The sequence below is a fragment of the Maylandia zebra genome, linkage group LG23, assembly GCF_041146795.1.
Source record: "Maylandia zebra isolate NMK-2024a linkage group LG23, Mzebra_GT3a, whole genome shotgun sequence".
Classification (NCBI taxonomy): Eukaryota; Metazoa; Chordata; class Actinopteri; order Cichliformes; family Cichlidae; genus Maylandia; species Maylandia zebra.
In genome coordinates this window covers 11,056,725-11,080,644 of record NC_135188.1, presented here as the reverse complement: position 1 = coordinate 11,080,644, position 23,920 = coordinate 11,056,725, and the positions used below count along the sequence as shown (strand labels likewise).

The 23,920-nt window shown below is 41.9% G+C and overlaps 1 protein-coding gene and 1 long non-coding RNA gene across 9 annotated transcripts in view; both read right to left on the bottom strand.

The window, feature by feature from the left end:
- Positions 1-8,057: 8,057 nt before the first annotated feature.
- Positions 8,058-13,903, bottom strand: LOC143415047 (uncharacterized). Of its 4 annotated transcripts, none has more exons than XR_013095656.1 (3): positions 13,740-13,903; positions 8,754-8,918; positions 8,058-8,676 (listed from the first exon to the last, which is right to left on the bottom strand). It is a non-coding gene; the product is annotated as an uncharacterized LOC143415047 (long non-coding RNA). The 4 variants fall into 4 exon arrangements; XR_013095654.1 differs by lacking the exon at positions 13,740-13,903 and adding an exon at positions 9,497-10,024; XR_013095655.1 differs by lacking the exon at positions 13,740-13,903 and adding an exon at positions 9,624-10,023.
- A 5,911-nt stretch (positions 13,904-19,814) lies between these two features.
- frem1b (Fras1 related extracellular matrix 1b) overlaps positions 19,815-23,920 on the bottom strand; it is a 50,250-nt gene continuing 46,144 nt past the window's right edge. For all 5 annotated transcript variants that reach the window (XM_076880031.1, XM_076880032.1, XM_076880030.1 and 2 more), the window contains 9 exons: positions 23,398-23,527; positions 23,036-23,108; positions 22,789-22,938; positions 22,228-22,556; positions 21,946-21,999; positions 21,690-21,851; positions 21,471-21,589; positions 20,927-21,012; positions 19,815-20,120 (listed from right to left, as the gene is read on the bottom strand). In XM_076880031.1, the coding sequence (XP_076736146.1) occupies positions 19,912-20,120; positions 20,927-21,012; positions 21,471-21,589; positions 21,690-21,851; positions 21,946-21,999; positions 22,228-22,556; positions 22,789-22,938; positions 23,036-23,108; positions 23,398-23,527 (1,312 nt within the window). In that variant the 3' untranslated portion in view covers positions 19,815-19,911. The remainder of the gene's footprint in view (positions 20,121-20,926; positions 21,013-21,470; positions 21,590-21,689; positions 21,852-21,945; positions 22,000-22,227; positions 22,557-22,788; positions 22,939-23,035; positions 23,109-23,397; positions 23,528-23,920) is intronic.

Sequence of the window (23,920 nt, the reverse complement as noted above, 5' to 3'; positions counted from 1 at the left end):
TCTGGAACAACAGAGATATTTTATAGAAAAATAAATCACTTTTCCTGGAAACTTGGCTCCAAAATGGGATCCTATTGGTGGCTCAGCTGGTTAGTAAAGAGGGACAACTACTTACTTACAACGACTTTATTGCACTATATAATTTTCCAATCAGTGTTCCAGATATCAAGCGGAAGACAGTCTGGATGGTCCCCCATAAATATTTGATTGTAAATAAGGTGAAAGAAGTCTCTTTTAAAATTCGACATACATGTTATCCAGCCAGTCACTACATGGTCAAATTTAAAAGGGACATAAATACTAATTGTACTTTCTGTGGGGATCATCCAGAAACGGTGACACATCTTTTTTGGTACTGTTCTTTTACACAGAGATTCTGGAAGGAATTTAGCAGCTTTGTTATTGTCCATATTTTAAGGGAGTTTTCTTTACGATGGGAAAATGTTTTATTCTGTTTCTTTAAGTTCCCCAAGAAGTATGAGAAATGTTTTTTATGATAAATTTCTTAATACTTTTAGCTAAATTTTTTATCCATAAATGTAAGTTTACTAACAAAACACCATATTTCTGTCATTATTTTAAGGATGTGCACATGCACATACAATCAATATCAGACTGCACCAACAAAAAGGCTCTCACAACAATATATGTATGCGAATTTTTGCGTGTATTCTTATAATTGTTACCTTTTTCTTTCACCCTTGGCTTTTTGTGTTCATGTTCTGTTGTATACTTCATCTGTTCGTATGTTGTATACTCATTGTTTGTTAAATAAAGTTTTAAAAAAAAGACACGCTTTGTTTAGACCCCCAAAATCCTTTCCACGCCCACCCCCGTGACATCACGCTCCAAAGCCCTGTTACGTCACAGAACGTGGTGATGTCATAGTGACAGTCCTTTCATCCTTTGATGTTCAAGTCTATAAATAGAGGACAGCTGTCAAAGGGAATTCATTAAGCTATCGTTTTGTTGGAGTGATACAGCACATAAAAAAGCAGAAATGAGTTCGAAAGCTAACAAAGACAGAAATGTTAATTTCTCGAAAACAATGGTTAAAAAAAGTGAAAAAGAAAAAGAAACATATGCCAGACAGTTCGAGCAAAGACTGCAGCCAATGATCGACGAGGTTGAAAAGCTCAAAACTGAGCTTGACTACTTCAAAAACCTGCATACAGTCAATAAGAAACGGATCGAGGATCTAACAAAAGAAAACAATGAACTTTTGCAGAATAATAAGCTGCTGGGTTCGGTCTTGGATGACAGGACAAACATCGCAGACAGGTTGGACTCGATAAAAGATGACCACGAAGCTCTGGTAAAGTTCCGCGCAGAGACGGAGAAAACTCTGGCTGAGCTTAAAGAAAAACACGAGGACGAAGTCCAAGTCCTGCAAGGACTGCTGGAAACAGAGAAAGAAAAGGTGGCACGTCAGCAATTTCACAACAGCCAAGTTGTTGAATTATTATTGAAACGCCACAAAGAGGAAAAAAATAAGATGCAGCAGTTTTACCAGGAAAATACTAAAAAACTGGAAAACAAAGCAAATGCTGCAGACAGGAAGTTAGAAGAGGTGATCAACATGTATGACTCCAAAATAGAAAAGCTGCAGACGGCAGTAAAAAATAGTAGAGGTGTGACCGTCAATGCGGTTAAGGAACGCGAGGAAGAACGTCAATCCTCGCAGTGTTGGATTGACGGTGTTTTGTTTCATAATACAAAGTTACAAGACGAAAATGAATTTATGGTTAAAAACATGAAAGAATTAACAGAGGAGAAAGGTCAAATGGGCAAAGTGATAGACGACCAAAAGGCCCAGAATATGGCGATCAAGCAGAAATGCCAGAGTAATATTAGAGCTCTGGCCTTGGAAAAGAAAATGAAGGCTATGCTTGAAGACGAAGTTGATTCTTTGAAAAAGAAAATTGAAGACATCAAAAAGGCCCTAAGCACAGAGCAGGAAAACCACAGAAAGACAGCAGTGGACCGGCACAAAGTAAAAGCGGCACACAATCAGGCACTGGCTGAAAAGGTGGCGCTGGAAGAGAAACTGCGCTCCACAAAAAAGCAACGGGAAAGATTTATATCCAAAGTGAATTGGCTGGAGAAGAAAGAGCGCTACTTCCAAGAGGAATTGTGCCAGTGCGTTTTGTCCTTTGAAAAGGCATTTCCACATGCCTTGAGAGGAAAAGAAAAGGTGGAATTTAGGGATATGTTCCACAACTTAAAAAAGAAATACGTAGACGGAGTGGAAGGCACCCCCTTTGTTGGAACAACGGAGTTTCTTGAAAAACAGCTGAACTGTCTACGTATCAGATGCAAGGATCTAGATGCAGCTTTACTAGATAAAACACGGGAGCTGGAATCATTTAAAAAGCAGTACAATGACATGGTAAAGTCTTCCGAGTACGCTTTATTCCGACAAAGAGAGGAGCTCATTGGACCAGTGAACCAGATTATCCAAAAGGCTGCCAATGAAGAAAAGGAGATAGGTCATCTAAAATCTAGAGTGAAAGACGCTCAACTCCAGCTTAAATTAGAAAAACAGAAAGGACAAAAGCTGGCATCGTTGGACCATAGAAGCATGATGGGGAGATGTTCTGAGGAGACTCCGTCTCAGATTAATCCTCGTCCACTTCCAGGGAAAACTACATTTATTCAGGTACGTCCAAGACACCCTGGCAGAAGTGCAGGTATGGCTTCCCCAGTGAATCCTCCTGTAGAGTCTCCATCAACACCACCTTTCCTCAATTCTGATGATGGATTACCACCAGTTGATTGTTAAAAATTAACTGCTAAAATAGGCCATTAGAAGTATACTTCATCTTGTCTCCCTATATCATGGGTGGGCATTCTCAGTCCACGAGGGCCGGTGTCCCTGCAGGTTTTAGATCTCACCTTGGCTCAACACACCTGAATCACATGATTAGTTCGTTACCAGGCCTCTGGAGAACTTCAGGACATGTTGAGGAGCTAATTTAGCCGTTTAAATCAGCTGTGTTGGTTCGAGGACACATCTAAAACCTGCAGGGACACCGGCCCTCGTGGACTGAGATTGCCCACCCACCCCCAACCGGTCGCAGCAGATGGCCGCCCCTTCTTGAGCCTGGTTCTGCCGGAGGTTTCTTCCTAAAGGGAGTTTTTCCTCCCCACTGTCGCCCAGTGCTTGCTCAAAGGGGATCATTGGATTGTTGGGGTTTTCTGGCTTTTACTGTAGTGTTTTCACCTTACAGTATAAAGCAGCTTGAGGAGACTGTTGTTTTGCCATGATGCAATATAGTATTAAATATGACTACATTTTAAAAACATCTATTATAGCATCAAAGTAAAACAAAAAAACTAAATGAAATGAATCAAAATGTCTAATCTGGCAAAACAAGAAAAGAAAAAAGGTTTCACCTTTAAATAAAAATCCAAATCACAAACACATTCTGATTTTTGTTGTGTGTGTTTTTTTGTGTGTGTTGTCACGTATAAAATCTTTGCACTCTGTCTCGGTGTCTGCCCGGCCGGCTCCGCAAGGCTACATATGTTTATTGTGTTGCTGCTTTCTTCCACTCGTCATTCTGCCTGGGCGGAGCTCAGGCCCACGCACCTGTCTGCAATTACGCTGCAACGTGTCCTGTCTGTATGGAGACTGAGAGCTGCCAGAGTAATAATGTAGATACAGGCCTCTTTCTCCTTCTGCTGCTGTTCATGCTTTTATTCCATTGATGTTGCTATCATTTGTAAATATATTTATTTGCTCTTATTTTATCAATTTACTGTCGTTCATGTATTTAATCTTCTTTGTATTTAAATATGATTTTTTTTTAAGTAATGCCGCGAGATGGACAGTTAAATAAAGGTTTCATTGAATTAAAAAAAAGATTTAAAGATGACTGGTGGCGGAAGCAGAGCACAGACTGTCTGTGAGAATCTATCGCCATCGTGTGGTGCAGAGATATATTGCCATTGAATTTAGACAACGAAAGCTTGGCTCACAGAGCAGCTGCAACACGAACAAAAAACATTAAATAGCAACATGATATATTATATTATATTATATTATATTATATTATATTATATTATATTATATTATATTATATTATATTATATTTATAGCTGTCGAAATTAACGCGTTAATTGTGATAATTAAATTTTGGAATTAATTACGTTAGAATATTTAACTATTTAGCGCAACACGCAGATAAGTCGCTCCCATAATTCCACTTGATTTGTTTACCGCGCCACTGAAAATGGAGAAGCAGGAAGCGGATGGCCTTCTGGATGGGGAATTTAAATACAAGAAGAACATAGATGGGACAATAAACAAACGCGTTGTAATTTGCACTCACTGTAGTAAAGAGTTTCAATTTCACCGTTCAAATTCGACCTTAAAATACCACCTTAATGCCAAACACGCGTTTGTCGGGGCAGCAGCTTCACCCGGCCTGCGTCAGACCACTCTTAGTGAACGCAGGTCACTCGGTAAGTCTTCTTTGGACAAACTGACCGACAATATAGCCAAATGGATAGCAAAGGACTGCAGACCGCTAAGCATTGTGGAGGACAAGGGCTTTGCGGATGTTTTAAAGGTTGCATCTCAGGACGCGTCCTACAAGCCCCCAGCGAGAAGCACAATAACAATTCGAATCCACGAACTGTATGAAACGGAGAAAAAGAAAAAAGAAGAGGCTTTAGTTCACACAGAATGCGTGGCTCTGACAGGAGACCACTGGACATCATTGAGTAATGACAATTACCTGGGAGTTACTGCGCATTTAATCACTGAAGCCTGGGGTCTGACATCCTTTGCGCTGACTATAATGAAAACGGAAGAGCGGCACTTTGCGGAGGCTTGTGCAGAGCAGTTCCAGACTGTTGCTCGCAGGTGGAGAATTGAGGAGAAGGTGACAACAGTAGGCACGGACAGTGCGCGCAATATGATCGCCGCGGCTCGCATCATGCCATTCAATCACATGCCGTGTACCGCGCACATTCTACAGAGATGCATCACAGTGAGTCTCGCAGACAGTGGCTTTGTCACTGCGCTGGCCAAATGCCGCAAAATTGTTGGCCATTTTAAGCACAGCCCAGCAAACACAGCAGAGCTGAACGCAGAGCAGGTGTCACTGGGGCGCAAGCAGGAGCCGTTGGCCCAGGACGTGCCTACGCGCTGGAACTCCACGCTGGAGATGGTGAAGCGCTTGATCCGCAACCAAACTGCAGTAACCGCGACTCTGGATAAACAAAAGCATAAACTTGTCCTCCTGACGCCTCCAGAGTGGGACAAACTCCAGAGACTGGAGACACTTCTAGAGCCCTGCAGGTGAGCCTGTCATTGTGACCATAATTGTAGGTTTAGATCAAACATACATCTTAAATCAGTTTTGTTATTATGAAAATGTCTTATTTAAAAAATAAATGAAATCAAATATTTTATTAATATTACCTAGTATTAAAAAGCTTTTTTTAATTTGCTGTCTTATCTGTGTGTGTGTAAATGGCCTGCATTTGTATAGCGCTTTTCTAGTCCATAGGACCCCAAAGCGCTTTACACTACATTCAGTCATTCACCCATTCACACACTGGCGATGGCAAGCTACATTGTAGCCACAGCTGCCCTGGGGCGCACTGACAGAGGCGAGCCTGCCGGACACAGGCGCCACCGGGCCCTCTGACCACCACCAGTAGGCAAACACGGGGTTAGTATCTTGCCCAAGGATATTTGGCATGCAGCCAGGAGGCAGCCTGGGATCGAACCACCGACCTTCTGATTAGTGGCTGACCTGCTCTGCCACCTGAGCTACAGCCACCCCATGTGTGTATGTGTGTATTCCACTGCACATATCTGCAGACTGAACTGCTGGGAGGAGAGGCCTACGTCTCCTGCTCTGTAGTTCTACCAGCCTTCTGCCACCTGCGCCGTGTCATGGAAGTAACTGATGAGGACCCTGCATATGTGGTGAGGTTTAAAGAGAAGTTTAAGGAAGACCTTGCTTCCCGCCAGGAACATACCAACTATGCATGGCTCCAGATCGCAACTGCACTGGACCCACGTTTTAAAGACCTACGCAGTGTGCCCAAGACTGACAGAGAAGCAGTGTGGACCACACTGGCAGGCATGCTGCATGAAGACTCTCCTAGAAGATCACACACTGCAGAAGAAGGTCCAGCCAAGAAGAGGCTGAGCCTGCTGCAGATGGACTCTGACTCTGAGTCAGAGGAGGAGGTACAGCAGGACAGAGCCATACAGCGCTACAGAGCAGAGCCCTGCACTGCCTTAGAGGACTGTCCCTTACAGTGGTGGGCAGCTCATGCAGGAGCCCACAGCCAGCTGGCCCGCCTTGCTCGCAGATACCTGGCCACTCCTGCCTCCACATTTTGCCTGTTGAATTAGGCCTATGTTCTGTGAACTTGAAGATGTATATGGATAAAACAATGTGCTAGATTTAAACGGGTGGAAAACATTCAGTAAAAATCCCTCACAATTATTTGAAGCCCTGTTCTGCTTGTACTGCTTGTACTCACAATTAATAATAAATAAAACAAACAAGTGTGTTAAAAACCACTATCTGTCCCGATTTTTACACATATATACACACATATACACATATATTTCGAGTTGCGATTAATAAATTTTTAGGCTGTGATTAATTCGCTTCCAGCACAACACCCAGCCTACGTCAGACCACGCTGAGTGAACGCAGGCCACTCAGCGTGGTCTTAGCATTAAATAACACTAACAAGTGTGTAAAAATCCGCTATCTGTCAGTATGTTTGCACACATTTTGGTCATATTTCGAGTTGTGATTAATCATGATTAATTAATTTTTAGGCTGTGATTAATCTGATTAAAATTTTTAATCATTTGACAGCCCTAATTATATTATATTATATTATATTATATTATATTATATTATATTATAGTGCAAACAGTGCAGGCTTCAGCTCTGGGGAACAAGCTGTTCCTCAGTTTGGGTGGATTCCGTCACTCACAGCGTTGTTAGCCCTCTTGTGCGCGCAGACTGCAACCCCCCCACTGTGCTTTGCCCTGATATCTGCAGTGTGAGGTTGGATCGCTCATTCTCATCCTCACACTGATGCCACTTATTTCGGTCTTTGTTTGACATAAAAGGGCATATTTGTCACTTTATTGCAACTATATTTGCACTCTTGAGCTCCTTCATTCACTGACTGATCATAAAGTTATTACTTGCGTTATGTATTCATCCGTTTGAACATAATTAATGAAGCCACATGTAATCACTAAAATTTGTATTTTGGGTACAATAAGAGAGTTTCAGATGGAATGCTGTTTTGTTTTGTTTAAATTTCACCAACTTGCTGATGCCCACGGTTGTGAGTGCGGCTTCTTGCTGTACATGGGTGGATGGTTGTAAATCACATCACAGATGCCAAAAACCTCTCAAACCAAGCCCCCTTGCCGGTGATGCTGTGCGCAACCTCGTGACGGAGTCAAGCATATTCAAAACACCCCCTCACCTCCCGTGTCAAACTCAAATGTCAGCCTATTTCATGTGTCACTTTTGGAGCAGTTGCCATCCCGACGAGCCATGGAGAAGTTCGTGTTTGTGTTATTTTACTTATTTGGTGTTCTGGTGTGTTTGGGCACTGGTCAGCACCATCGTGTTGAGCACGTGTTGGACCGTGGACACACCGGATTCAGTGGGAGAATAACGGTCAGGTGTACAGTTTACTGAGCACTGGGACTCAGTATCGTTTACCAGCACAGACACGGAGACGCGCTCAGCTTCTATTGAGAGCAAACAACCAAGTGAACCCTCCGGCTGCGTCCAGTAGACGAGACACACCGTCTGGGCCGGGAGCTTTCCGAGCATTCAGACTCTTAAACTGCTTCAAGAAATGGTTCTTTGGGGCACCTTTAATGGTTTTTCAAAGAACCTTTTTAAAAAGGTCCTTCAAATGGTTCTTTAAAAGAACCATTTTAAAGAACCTTTTTTGAGTGGTTCTTTAAAAAAACCATTTTAAATCTTTCAAAATAAAATGCATCATAAATTGAATTTGAGTAGGGTAAAATAAATACGAGCACAGCATAGACATATATTAATGGTTTATTGTCATTTTGTAGTTACCAAAAGACAAAAAGGCATTTTAACCCTCAGCACAACATCACTACTAATACATGTCACATATTAGTGTTTTAAAAAGTAATAATTAAATATATTGGCTATACTATAAATAAATATATATATAAATACTATATCTACAGATAACACAACAAATAATACATGTATTGTTTAATTAATAAAACATCAGAAAGTGATAAAACACATTAGAAATAGCAATAGCTTCATAACAGACCAATAAATCAACACATTTTCATCAGCAGATATTTGCATGTTCAGTAAAAACATTTCAACAACAAGTTTATGATTAAAATGATCAATGAACTTCAGCCTTACGCTATGTAATGTACTTTTCATGTTGTACTCATGGTCCTTTGTTAGTCCAGTTTAGGACAATGTCTCTGACGTATGTTTCATATCAAATATATGTCATATCAAAACAAGCCCACACCTGCAGTTGTTTCAGTTTTTCACTGGTGTTTCCTGTCAGCTGGTCAACCTCACTCAGGCGGACATCCATATCAGCCAACCAAATGACAAGTTCCTCCCTTTGTGCTTCAAATCCCTCCCACTCTGAGACAAGGAGCTGAAAGAGAGAGAAAAGAGTCAATTATAAAGAAGAGAGAAAAGTGAAACCCTCCTCAGAAGGTCTGACTCGCATACCTGCAGTTGACCTGTGATGGACTCCAGTTTGGCGTTCACGTCATCCCTCGTCGATGCCAACAGCCGAGTCTGCAGGGTGCCCTGGAAGAGCTGAGTTAATGTTCGACTCCTCCTGGTCAGGCTCTCCAGCTGGATGACCCGAGGTCTCCCCTCTCGCCGCTGCCTCTGAACGCACAAACACAAATTGCATCTGAAGCAGGAGGTGCAGATTTTTTTTGCTATTCTTTTCTAAATCCAGGCTTGATCACGTGAAGGTATTTGGAAAATTGTTTTGGCCAGTGGACGACTGTTGTCTTGCAGAAAGTCAAACCAAACATATGCGATACACAATCAATTCACAAGAACACATTGTAAAAAATAAGTCCAGTTCTTGCCTGATTTCAAGTGAAAGCTGCATCAAAACAGGGTAAAATGAGTGTTTGCAGCAAATGTGAGCACAAAGCCTCACTTTGTACAAGCCTGCTATTACAGTTCTCCTCTATGCAGACGACTTTCCTGTTTTCAAGGCACAACTTGGATCTGCTGTACGAATCTTATGGATACACACTAAATGAAATAATAGTGTGCATGACTCCAGATTCTGATCCCTCATCCTAATATGGTCCCAACATAGCAACAGCAATAATGCAAATGTTGAGGCTTCAAAATACAAAGTCCATAAACCAATGGCTGACATGGGTTTTATCATAAGGGTGATAAATATACAGATTTCAGACTGTCTTAGAGATTTGATGTTCATTTACCTGCAGATGCACTATACCTGCTCCATGGTTTTTCACAACATTTTGCATATCACTATTTAATACAGGAAGTACGTGAACTAAAACATGTCATCGTTCTTTGTGAGAGGACCATATTAATGAAACAAACCTCAATGACATCATAGGGATCCAGGGCTCGCAAAATCGCTAGCCCGACGTCCCGGGGCTAGTGATATTTCCAGTCGGGCTACCAAAATCTATCTCAGCCCTGCCCGTCGGGCTATCATAGGAAGTCAACTTTCTTTCGCAAATGTAGCTGAGTAATTAGCTGAGTCCTCATCAAAGAACAGTGCTCTTTAATGAATGCAGCACATAACTTTACATCGTAGAGGTAACAGGGAGACATATCGAGTTATCAGATAGCCGTCTTAACTATATTCTAACTCTACAATTTCCCGACTGCACTTTCCTCTTATTTCACGACACCACCCTCTAGTGGTGCAATATGGTATAGTCAGACAGGACACAACATCACTCACTAGCTTACTCTTCAAACGTGACACGTGAAATCTCCCGCAGCAAGCTTAAACGTGCTAGAGGTTGACTGCGCAGAGAATTTTAAAAAAAATCTCTGGCATGTGTAAAGACAGATGGATTTACGCAGGTATTTTAGTTCTGCTGAGCCAAAAAAGACAGGTCAGGATGAAGAAGGGACAGGCAAAGAAAGACCTACCACAAAGCGGAAAAGTTATCATAAATCAGACTACGAGGCAAAAAGAAAGCGCAGTTTTTTGGATTCATGGACAAAAGAATTTCTGTGGCTGGAATATGACAAGGTAAATAACATGATGTTCTGCCGGGTGTGTCGTGAGTTTCCCTCTATTGCTGAGTCGACAAGCGCCTTTGTTACTGGGACCAGTAATTTTAGGAAAGACCCCATCAGAACTCATGAGAAATCTCTGCATCACAAGAAATGCATTGGTGCTCAGTCTGCAGCATCTGTCCCAGAACAAACACCAATTGCAAAAACCATACTAAAAATAAACCAAGCACAACAAGAAGTCCTGAAAAAGCTGTTTAGAACTGCGTACTATGTTGCAAAGAGTGAACTACCACTGGCAAAATTTAGCAGTCTTTGCAAACTTCAGAAAGCAAATGGCCTAGATCTTGGTTCCACTTACCTCAATGACCATGCTTGCAGAGAGTTTATTGGAGCAATAGCACAAACTTCAAGAGACCAGATTGAAAAGGAAATTCAAGAAAGCAGGTTCTTATCCATTCTTGCAGATGGCAGTACAGACACTGGTATAATAGAACAGGAGTTGGTTCACGTCAGGTATGTGAGGGATAATGGTGACATAGCCACATACATGATCAAATGTCAGCCAGTCAAGAGTGCAAATGCTGCAGGTATTTTAGAGGCTATTGATGAAGCAGTGAACACCATGGGTATCAGAGAGGACACATGGAAAAAGAAAGTAGTGTGTGCAAATTTTGATGGTGCTGCAGTGATGATGGGTGAGAAAACAGGAGTAGCTGGGAGACTGAAACAGAGGATACCCCACATCATAACAATCCACTGTGTGGCACACAAACTAGAGCTAGCCGTGCTGGATAGCGTGAAAGTCTGTGAGTACCTGGTGAAATTTGAAGATACACTGAAAACCATCTTTAAGATGTACTACTATTCCCCAAAGAAGCGAAGAGAGCTGACAGAAATAAGTGAACTGCTAAATGAGAGGCTGGCACATTTCAGTGGGCTGAAGAGCACACGGTGGCTTCCAAGCCGGCTGAGATGTCTAAAGGCTGTGGAAAAAAATTACACTCCCACTGTTGTTCATATGGAGAACATGGCAGAAGGAAGTGATGTCAAAGCCGAGGATGCAGCCAAGGCTAAGGGGGTGGTGCAGGAGATGAAGACTGAGAAATTTGTTCGCTTCCTGCATTTCATGTTGGACTACAGTACCATCTTATCCAAGTGCTCTACTGATTTTCAGCATGATAACCTAAACATCACACGAACAAATCAGTTAGTTGAGAGCACAACATCACGCTTACTCAGCCTAAAAACAAAACCAGGAGAATATCAGAAAACCTTGGACACAAAGTTCACAGCGAACCAGGATGGTAGCATTTGCTACTGTGGAACTCGGCTAACAAAAAGTCAGCGACCTGCTAGAAGAGGTGAGGGAACAGACAAAGACACCTTTGGTGCAGAGATCCAGAAGATTATTGACAACACAGTCAAGTACATGGACAACAGATTTAAAAATCTCCACGAAAAGCCTCTCTCTTGTTTCAAGGTTTTTGACCCTTCCACTCTTCCCTACCCCAGAGAAGAACTAGCAAATTATGGGGATGAAGAGGTGGATTATCTTGTCACACATTTTGCCTGTTTGCTAGATGCAGAAGAGAAAGAGAAAATTCCACAAGAATGGATGGATCTAAAAGTGTGGCTTGCAGAACGCCGGGGTCGCAAAGTAGATTGCTTGTACAGAGATCTCCTCTCTGAGAATCCAGAACATCTCTCTCATATCTTGTTGCTGGTGAAATTAATGCTGACACTTAGTCCATCGACAGCCATCTGTGAGAGAGGATTTTCTTGCATGAACCGAGTGAAGACAACACATCGTACCTCTCTACACCCTAAAACACTGAATGACTGCATGCAACTCTCCATTAATGGGGAAACAGTTGAATCTTTTTGCCCTGACAAGTCGATTCGTTTCTGGATGTTTTCTGGAAAAGGTTCAAGACACCTGGATCATAAAACCCCGACAAGAACAAAGAGCAGTGAAATGGAGGGCAATGCACAGGAAGAGAAAGCTGATGAAGGAGATGCTATGCCCTCAACGTCGAGTGGCATTTTCTCATCCGAGACTTCAGTGGAAATTTCAGATTCAGGATCTGACACAGACTAATTCATGTTCTACACAGTTCTAACAAGTTCACAGAAAATTCTGTTTAATTAGAACCAGATATTTGAGTTGATTGTAATGTTTACACAGTTGTTGTAATTTGTGTTTTAACAATTTTTTGATTGATGTTTTGTTTCCTTTACAATATTATACAATAAAAATAATCTTTTTTTATTCGGGCTACTCAAATTTATTTCGGGCTACCAAAAACTAAAGAGTGCCTGCCCGAAGGGCTACCAGGGATTTTAAAATTTTGCGAGCCCTGGGATCCCTAAAGATGCTCCTGCTGCTTCTCTTCCTCCTCATCCAAAGCTTCCTTCTCCTTGTCCTCAACTTCCATCCAATTGTAATTCAATCTAATTGTGTTTCTGCCCCTCCTCTTCCTCATTTTGTTGGACCTGTGAACACAGTTAATGTGAATCTGGATTAATTTGTGCAAACAAGAAAAATCTACAGCTTTTTGGTCAGAGGTGCTCTTGTGATTTAAGCCGGGTAGAGTAGATTTATGTGTTGATGCTACCTGCTTCAGCTCTGGCTGGATTACAAACTTTAACCATGTGCTGAACTTTGGCCCAGCGTTGATACCTCTTGTTAGTATAACGACCTCTTCTTAGCTTGTATGTATGATGTATGATGGTGGATAAATTAAATATACAAAAAAATTTAACTATATTACAAAAGAACATCTATCTTGGAAACATCAAATGACCGGAGCATAACTTGTCAACTAGTCCGAAACTAAGTTATGCAGGAACAGTCAAAGACACACCTTCTCATGTTTGAAACCATTGTTTGAAAGGTTCTTTGTGGCACCAAAACAGGTTCTTCTATGGCATCAGTCTAAAGAACCACTTTCTATTCATTTCTATATAATTCGATTAGACAATGAAGAGTTATCTAATCTAATTATTCATTCAAAACTCTTATGCATAGCTGTATTTTATACAGCTCATACAGAATTCAAAGTACAGGTTCATGTGAGTATTTAATGTACGGCTCAGATCTACAGAATTTCAGTTTCTAGAGCAGACACAGAGCTCACAACAGGCTTCAGGCGCCATTTTAGTGACTTTAACAATATATTAAATTTTAATTTCGGTCTAGCTGACATTAGGTTATGTACGCAGCACGCAATTGAACCACATATTTTAGAAGCCAAAGGTTCAAATTAGCTGGGAGCACCTTCACTTAATTATAACAGTGGTTTTGTTAGGAAAACAGTTTCTGTATACCGGATACTAAATTGCGCTGACCTCAACGGCTAACGTATCTAGCTAATCGCTACTGTTAGCACAACATTAACAGCAAGCTACAATGACGAGTAACAAAAACAAAACAGTAATAAGGTTTTAATGGAAATGTTTTACCTTTCCTAACAGTCCCAGAATCCACAGCTTCAAAGTCCAGCAGGTACTGAAGACTGTTATCCGTTTCGCTGTCACCGTCCGTGAGTTTTTTTCCCCGAAAGGTCAAGGCCCGCCGCTCGCACACTCTGTCTGCGCATGCGCATCCCAACGACTGACCCCCTCCGTTCGCTCCCGGGAGGTTATAGTATGACGTGTTCTGACGTCACTCTCTCTCTCTGTCATTTATTTGGCTCGAAACACATATTAACAAATTGCTCAGTGATGAACAACTACTCAGATCATTTACCTAAGCTGTGCTTTGTCAAAACGAAGTGTGTGTTCATTACACTGACATTCTGTTCTGCAATTGTTATTTACTTGTATCTTATAATTTGACTTTACATACTGCTGGGTGGTTTGTAAAGTTTACAATAACTAGTATTATCATTATGCTGTATTTTCAAAAATATATAATAATCTCAAAAGTAATGCCTTGGAGTAGAAAATAGTAATGCTTTATTAAAATTTAAAACTAAAGTACAGTACTTGAATGTGTGTATTGTGTCTACTGTTTGTTAACTCACCATATTCATAATGTGTTTGTGGGGTTAGGGGTGTGTGTGTGTGTGTGGGGGGGGGGGGGGGGGGGGGGGGTTAGGGTCTTTAGGCTTTGGCCCCCACCCCTGCCACCAGTATATTTTTAAGCAAATATTTCTAACTTTTATTTGAATATTCAGTTTCCTACCATCTTCTCTTAAAGGGTAATTGCCAGGTAACCCGCCCTCTCCCTTCGCACACACATGCACACAAAGAAAACACACAGTATAATTCACAGCCTCATTATAGTGAATAAATATTTATGCCCTTTACACCATCAAACTTAGATTGCTAAGGATGAAGAACCTTTTGTTCTTTAAAGAACCATTTGTAATAGCTGAAGGACCATCCACAAAATAAAAAGGTTCTTTGACGTATGATGGTTCTTTAAAGAACCATGAAGCCATCTGAAGAACCATTTAAGAACCATAATTTTTCTGAGCGTGTACCTGGAGTTGAGTGTTTTAACCGATGCATGAAACGATACATAAGTTGTAACGGCCGCCGTTTTCTTCGTGAGTATTTATTCAACGGCGTGCTGCGGGGAAAGGCCTGTTCTAACGTTTGAGTCTAAGGTTTATTTTTAGCACCTGCCGGCTCTTTTTTGCTTCTCATCTATGGGCTCAAATTGTGGTCATAAATATTTTGTTAATTATTTGTGGGGCGGTCGTGGTTCAAGAGTTGGGAGTTCGCCTTGTAATCAGAAGGTTGCCGCTTCGAGTTTCACATGTACTTTTTGGCTAAGTCCACACACAAATCTTTTTTACAAGTACAACATATTTATGACCACAATTTGAGCCCATACTCATCCGTAAACACTCTTTCACGTCATTCAGTTTATTTTGAAAAGTCTCAACAGGATCTTGAGCTTTATTGTGAAAGGGAAATAAACAAGCGTACACGATGGTTTTACCGTCCTTGTTGCTAACGACAACACATAAAAACAGTCGCTACACCCTGCTGTGACATCACACTCCAGAGCTGACGTCGGTGTCACGTGATACATTTTCAGCTTTGATCTGGTCCTACCAGCTCATAAATAGGGGCGGAGGCAAGGCAAGTTTATTTGTATCGCACAATTCGACACCGATGGTTTGCTTTGCAGAGACATTAGAAACAAAAGTTATTACAGACACTAGCAACGGGATCAGAGAACAGCACAGAAAAAAACTCAAATGGATTCCTTTAAAGGAGACAGTCCACAGGAAACCAGGCCCATAGAAATATCTGAAGAGGAGATGCAGACACTTCTCTTCAAATCCGTCTTTATGACCCGTACACAGGCAGAGAGACGAGAAATGGATGAAAAAAACTTTATCGTTCAGTTTGTTGTAAAGCTTTCAAACACCATTGCAACAAAAACTAAATTAGTCATAAAACCCATCGACATGTTTTCACTCATCAAAACAGTCACAGAAAACACTGCAGGAAAATTACCTGCAGAACTGCCAACATCTATAAACAGGGTGGTTAAGTCTGTTTTCCGTGGACTGCACAAGATGTACGACTCCAAGGACTTGCTACGATTTTTCATTGTATTTCGTCAGTCAACATTTGAAGAAAATGTCTCAAGAATTTTAATATCAGAGATCAATAAGGTAAAGGAGAAAAGGATAAAGGGTTCTGTTGTTTGGGAAAATCAGACCAGTCCTGCTGAAACGTCTGAAGAACAGATCCCCAGTCCAGGGCAAAGGACACAAGAAACTAAAGAAAGAAACTTTATAATTCAGTTTCTTGTTAGGCTGAACAACATGGTCGCCTTAAAGACAGGCACAGCAACAAAGCAGGTCAACATTTTTGCCATTTTAGAAAACGTCATTGAAATGGCTGTGGGTAAACTACCCACACAACTTCCAAAATCTTTAGACAAACTTGTTAGAGCCGTTTATAAGAGTCTAAAGAAGACATATAAGTCTAAACTGATGGTACAGACTGCCATGGAATTCAGGCAGTTAAACTTTGAAGATAATGTAGCAAGAATGTTGATATCTGAAGTGAACAGGATGAAGGAGAAGAGGATTAAGGTTTTTGTTGTTAAGGAGAATAATAACAACAATTCATCTGAACAATCCTCTTCAAAGACCACTAGGAACTGTTGTTGTTTTGGGAAATTTTTGAAAACATTGTTTCCCTACAAAATCATAGTCGAAATCAGGCTATGATTTCGACTATGATATATACAATTCACAAGATTTCAACAATTTTAAAATCCTACAGTGTTGGTTCTGTCTCGCATCAGCCCCATCCAAACAGGTCGCGGCAGATGGCTGACCCTCTCTGAGCCTGGTTCTGCTGGAGGTTTCTTCCTGTTGAAAGGGAGTTTTTCCTCCCCACTGTTGCCAAGTGCTTGCTCGTGGGGGATTGTTTGGGTTGGAGCTTTAATTTTGTAAGGTTTTTACCTTACAATTTAAAACACCTCGATTCAGAACCTCTCACTGTTGTTGAAATTGTTTGGCCCTTTCTGTGAGGGCACTGCATGTTCTCAATCTCATTGGGAAATGCTACATTTTGCACATGAATGCAGATTTATTCTAAATTGCAAAATGCATTTGCTAAAAATAAACAAACTAAACTAATGCATGGCTATGGTGTATTTTTATGAATCTCGTACTCAGGTAATAAATACTTTTGTCTTATTACTGAGCAATAATAAAGTTTAAACAAAAACCTCATGTCTTTTAATGAACCGCTTGTGTTTTAGTTTAGTTATACTTAGCTACATTAACTAACTATAGTTAATGTAGCTACCCTAACCCTTTAGTTGTAGTTCGTTAATGTAGCTTGAACTGAAACCTCCATGCTTCATAAGTCTGGTTAAAATAAACTAGTGCTTGATGATGTCACTGTTTGCTTCATGATGGATTGCAGCTCTGTTTTGATTTCAAAAACGTATTTTATTAAATGCAGGGGGGGGGACTGCTGCAACTATACTAAATAAGGTTATATTAAATACACTTTAAATAGGGATGTTGGTGGCACTGAAGTATAAATAGGAATACGGTTTGTAAATAAGGTGTAATGTCCATGAGTGCTGGCAGTGCAGTTATCCTCCAATCAGGGTGGAGCACAGCAAGAATTTGCTGAAATTATTTTCTCAGCAAGTAATTTTTGTAACTTTCTATGTTAATATTAGTAAATATGGTAAAAATCAAGAGTAACATGTGGAAATCACAAATATCAAAACTAATTTTGTTCAGAGAGGAACTGTAATACTGCACGAGTGCGTCCGTACACCACCAACCCGTTGATGTGTCTAATCATTCCTCCCCACTCTGCGACACAACCGCCGGGGATCAAACTGCAATTTTGTTCTGGGATATGTGAAGCTAGAGACACCATCAACCAGGGACGAGAGCAGGAGACACTGAGGCAGGCACGGAGGACGGTACGAAACGTGAACCCAAGCGCAGAGACAGACACGGAGAGCAGCACTCAAGGTTAACAAGTCTTTATTCCCACGTACCGGAAGAATCTCTGGATGGAAATCTGAGCAGGACTGAGATCTAAATTAATAATAAGTCAAAGTAGCAACATACAACCTTCAGAAATTTTCACTGCTCTAAATTTAACTGCCATCAAGTATCTGTTATTTCTGTGATTTGATTGACAAGGCCGCATGTTAGAATATAGAATACACACTGAAAAACCACCAGTTTGCCGAGACGATTCAGAATTCTGACCGCTTTACTTTTAATTAGTATTTAAATTCCTTAAGTTATCATGTTTTTAGTCTGCACTAAAAGAAATTCAGAGTGAAAATTTGTTTTGAGAGTTTCTTGAATTTTGTAAAAATGATTAAAAATCTAAAACTGAAATATTTCTTTTTTAAAACTATTCAAGTAACCATTGAAGGTTTATTAGAATGTTTGCTTTAAGGAAGGGTGTAGAATGTCCTCAGTCCGATTGGTCCTCATTCCCAATACAAATTCCAGCAACTATATCCTGAAATTGTGTTTGTACACCTTGTCAGAGAGCTGGTCAATATTTAGCCGTGTCTTGATAACAATTTCTGTGGAAACGTGGGTTTATTATCTAAAGGTGAGGTAAAACATTATTCCAGTGAAAGGTATTTGTATCAGTGCGGATTAAATGTGATTTCAAATTCAGAAATTAATTTCCAAAAACATTAAATATGGTGTAACAGAAAAGTGTAATTTGTGCAGAGAACAGAAAAGCTAACGTAAAACCGAATCTCTCCAAGCACCTGCAAAGAAGGTGCTCAGGATCTCTTGTTCCAATAAACAAGTGAAGCAGAGCAAGCTCAAACATGCACGAGGAAGGCAATGATTGCTCTTTAGAATATAACCATATCGTGGTGATAAATATATGGATGCCGAAAACAAGGTGCGGAAAGCTGCATCTGGTCAGATGGAAAAACACAAATGTGGAGGAGTTGGACGGATTTGTACAAAATCAAATGGCTGCTAATCAACGGATGCAAGGTTATCGATGGTTACACCTTCATGCAGTAAAGAAGATGCTTGTTGTTTCACATATAAGAGCTGATCACTTTGTTTCAGCTACTTATCTAAACAAGACATTTTGTAGACAGTACAGCAAATGTGGCAGTCTGTCTTGAAACAACAACGGTAATATCCACAATTCAACTTTGATCTCAATTTTTTTTTTCTTAATGTGGCTCTAATACGTCATCATGATACTCAGAAAGTGATTTAAATACTGGCCTCCTTTATTACCACCATTATTCACTTTTCCCTCAGCGCTGGAGTTGTTACTTCATTATTGAAAACTGCATCCGTTATTCCAATTCTTAATAATTTCCCATAATTTCAATAACTTTCTACAGATATCTAACCTCCCTTTAATTTCTAAAATTATTGAGAATGTTGTCGCCTCTTAGCTTCACACACGTCAATAACAATAATCTCTATGAACAATTCTAGTCTGGTTTTCGCCCACTTCACAGCACAGAAAATATTAAAAACGACCAATCACCTCCTGATGGCAGGTGACTCCAGTGTCCTCATCATCCTCACCCTTCTCTGATTGCAGCCTTTGATTTACCACACTATCCTTCTGAAAAGACTTTGGCATTAGTCATATCCTCCTAGCCTGGTTCACCTCATATCTCTCAGATTGCACTCATTTCATTCAACTTAAATTTCACTTTTTAGGTTCATTTTCTGTTTCTGCTGGTGTGCCACAGGGTTCAGTATTAGGGCCTTTTCTATTAATTTTTTACATGCTTCCACTTGGTTACATACTCAGAAATTTAATATTAAGTTTCACTGTCATGCTGATGACACTCAGCTGTATATTTCTTCCTTCTAGCCGCTCTGCACCGCGGCACTGGAATTCCCTTCCTCCTGATATCAGGAAAACTGGCTCTCTCTTCTCATTCAAGTCAAAACTCATCTGTTCAAACTGGCTAACTCTCTTTAAACATTGATTCCAATCAATGACACCGTTTATACTGTAATACAAACCTATCTGAAAATGTGAGGAAAGAAGTCACCAAACTGCTGACTCATATTTGTGTTTGTGCAGCAGCTTTATTAAGACAAAGTATGAAACTAATGTACAGAGCAGCATCACCTCATCACGTTAAATATGAAGGCCACTGGCTATGAATGTCTCAGTGAGTTTGAGCTGGCGATGAACAGATGAATGAGTGCTGAGTTTCTGCAGAGCAGCTCGTGGAGATCCAGCTTCTCGGGTTTTGAACCAGCACGCAGTTGGAGTCGTTCTCGGGCTCACCGGGGCTCACTGGCGCCCCCCTCAGTCTGGAGGAAGACAGCGAGCGACTGTCAGCCCACGATGAGCGTCCTGGACCTCCAGACAGACCTGAGGAGCAGACAGAGGAGCCGTCAGTCTGGAAGCAAAGCCTGACACGCACCAGGCCTCAGGATACAACATTTCATCCACTGGAGCTCCAAATCAGAGTCACTGAAACAAAAACCTTTCATCGTCATCAGAATCAGCCCGAAAACTCATGAATAAAGAAAATCTGCTCAGGTTTGCCAGCTTAAGTTTCCAAAGAGTTCAAAGCATCAAAAGATGGCAGATTCAAGAGTGATCCAGAGGGCCACACCGACACCACAAAGCTTCCTTTGTGTTCAGGTGTGTGAGAACAAACTCGGCACCTGTGTGAAAATGATCCTGCAGTTTGCCTGCAGCACAGCCTCCTGCCAGGTAACAATGACAGCTTGATCGCTCTGAGAACAGAGTTTAAAAAAAGACAATGGCTTTGCTTTCTTTGCCACATATTCAAAGTGATGCCCCAAACTCTAAATTTCTGAAAACAGAACTTTGCTCGTTTATTCCTCCTACGTCAGCATCACCTTTGATTCTCTCTGAACCTGCAGGTCCAGCGAGGTGTTACTAAGAGCCCAAAGTGAAAATCTGTGAGGGACCAGATTCAGCCTGCGTACAGTTTCACATATCTGTGCTACATCCTAAAAACACAGTGAAATAAAATCTGTTTCCCAGTCAAACTGCAGAGGCCTGCTGGGGTTTGTTCAGACTTTCAGGTCTTTAAATGTGGATAAAAGTCAACATGACCCAAAAGCCAAGAAACATCAGGAAACAGCTAAATTAACTATTAATTAACTTGATTAATTACTGGTTATCATTATTGAGGAAACACCCACCGATCCAAAATGGCTTCTTCCCTGCAAACCTCCACAACCAGCTCACATCTCTCCTGGAGTGCACGTCGGTCAGGCTGCTGTTAAACCTGCCAGAGGAGAGGAGAGCAAAGGTCAAAGGTCACATCAGAGAGCAGGTTCTTCACTGATTAATATTTCCGTCCTGCTCATACGTGCAGCACAGAGGTGCATGACCTCAGGCTGGCTCAGCATCGTTGCCTTAATTAAATGAAGCACAGTTTTCAAATGCTCATGAAGTTAAAATAAAAATCAAACAGTCACTGCGATGGTTCAAAATCTTTTTCTTGCTTTGCAGCTGCAGGCTGTTCGCCACGCACAGCTGGAAGAAACTCTGTGAGGACCTCCTTTAAACCGTCAGATGTGTTACAGCGAGACTCATGGTCATGTTTTAAACATGTCAAGGATATCAGTGATGATTCTGACTTGTGTCACATCTCAGCTGAGTGACCAAATCTGAAACCAAAGATCAATCAGCAAACCGGAAACAGAACAGAAACAGAGTCAGAGGAGAAAGCGGCTTCTTTACAGCAGCGAGCAGGTTCTGTCGGCGCTGGCCCAGCTCGCCACGGACGGGCTGAGGATGTAACATCGTCTCCTGTGGTGCGTCCAGCCATCAGGACATGAGCTGCTCACAGACTTCCCCACCTGAACACACACAGATAGCCAGAGGTCAAAGGTTACTCCGGTGTGTGTGTGTGTGTGTGTGTGTGTGTGTGTGTGTGTGTGTGTGTGTGTGTGTGTGTGCCTTGTGCTGGCGGAGCTCGGGTTGGTGTTTCTGAGCTTGATGAGCCATCTGAGGAGAATCTCCAACTTGGAGTTCCTGCAGGGGACGACCGTGAGCTGACCAGCTCCACTCGACATCGCCCGGTTGCAGCTCCTCCAGCCGGAGAGGAGTCAGACTGTGGAACTGGAGGAAGAAGGAGGGGAGGAGGAGGAGGAGGAAGAGACATTAACACAGTGAGCTTCAGTCGGTCATTGGATAAACTGGCTGAGTGTCTTACCGTCCAAACCTTCTCCTGCTCGTCCTCAGGCCTCCTCTGTGCAGACAGACGGACCTGAACAACAACACAAAGTTCAGAATTTACAGAAAGACACACTCACACAAACACACACAGACGAGAAAATGGATCACAAATCTGTGAACAGATATTGTTTGAGAGCGCAGGCGGTGCCCATCTGAGCCCAACTTCCTGTTCGCTGATTTGTTATGATCGTGTGACAATTGTTCACTCTGACTGTTTAAAGTTTAAAGAACTCAGAATCATGTTCTGTCTGTGTCTCACCGTGCTCCCAGTGTTCCCAGTACTGCTTCCAGTGTGCTGCTGAATGTTTAGGTGGCTGCTGTGGGGGGTGTAGCCATTGCTGTGGGGCTCTGGGTCTCGTGGCTCCACCTCTTTGTAGTCCAGGTGATGTCGATTCGGGACGTCTCCTCGGGGCGGGTGAGGCTGGTTCTCCCACAGCAGCTCCGCCTCTATATTGATGACCGGAACCTCCTCTTCCTCCTCTTGCTGCAGAGGATCAGGGAGCTGAGGAGGGAGAGGGGGAGGAGTAGGAGGAGGAGGAAGGGGGCGCTGATCATCTTCTACCCACAGGTCGTCTGGGTCACAGCTTCCTGAGACACAGAAGCAATCCTTTAACGTTCAGTCGAATCTAAGACTGACCAGCGGCTTAAAGTCCTAACTGTGATGGTGTGAGGATGGTTTGATGGAGCAGCAGTTTTCATTTTAAATCGACTGGAATCATTTTTAAATCCCACTCACAGACAATTTATTGTATTTATTTCTCAGTTTGTAGAGTTAAACTCATTCATTCATTGGACTCATTGATCAGATCGATCATGTCACCTCGGTGGGGGTCGATGATCTCCACGGTGGCCGAGCTCCTTGGTCCCAGGACGGCGTTCTGGGGGTTTCTCAGCGTGACCGTGAAGCTCTCGTGGTTTTCTTCCAGGCCGTCGTCAATCAGGTAAATGTTCCAGGTTTTCACCTTCACACCTGAAGCACAACAAAAAACAGCTGTTAGACAGGGACTGCACGCTGCGCCACAACAGGTCACATGATGAGGCGGTGAAAGTCCAAGCGGCGGTCAGACCTGGATCGAACTGGATGAGACTCGCAGTGCTGTGAGTGAAATCTCTGCCAGCTTTGGCTGATCCTTCGTCCACCTGAAGAAGAAGACGTCAGGATTTTAGTCCAAAACAAACCGAGCTACAGCTTCCTGCTCGTTACACGTCGGCTTCACTCGATTCTCAGCTGTTTTTAATCTAACTCAGAGTTTGTAAAAGCTGGAGTCTTTCGCAGGTTTACCACAGCGGCTTGAAAACTGAGAAACGCTCAGGAAGACATCTGAGAGTCTGCGATTGCACTCAGACTTAAAACAGAATCTGAGCAGACAAAGTGGTTAGGAACTTCCAGTTTTATATATTATAAACCAGGAGGTGGGTGAGGCGTGACCTGGATGGCGACGTAGGCAGGGTCAGCGCTCCTCCCGTTGCGCTGCACGCGGATCTGAAGTATCCCGGCCGTCTCACAGGTTCTGTAGCAGGTCGCCGACAGCTCCACTCGAGACCAGGACAGCTCCAGCCTGCAGGAAAAAGAAGAGGCTGTTAGAGTCAGACAGCACCCCCACCTGACCGAAGGTTTCATTTATGTTCACAGAGTAACCACGAGCAGACAGACAGGATGTGATGTAACGTACGTCTGAGGCTCTATCTGGAACTTTATCTCACATCATGTGTTCTCTAATTTAGGCGGCCTTAACTTCCTACTGCTCTGCAATTACAGTATTCCAAAAATACCACTGAAACTTTCTCACTTTCATCAACAAAATCTTTTGGCATGGGCGCTGATTTACAAACACAATTTCTCTCCACAAAACTGTTTTATTTGGAATAACTGCAATATTATTTATAAAAATAAAACTCTTTTTTTAAATAACTGGTTTAGTAATGGAATAATCTTGGTTAGTCAGTTATTT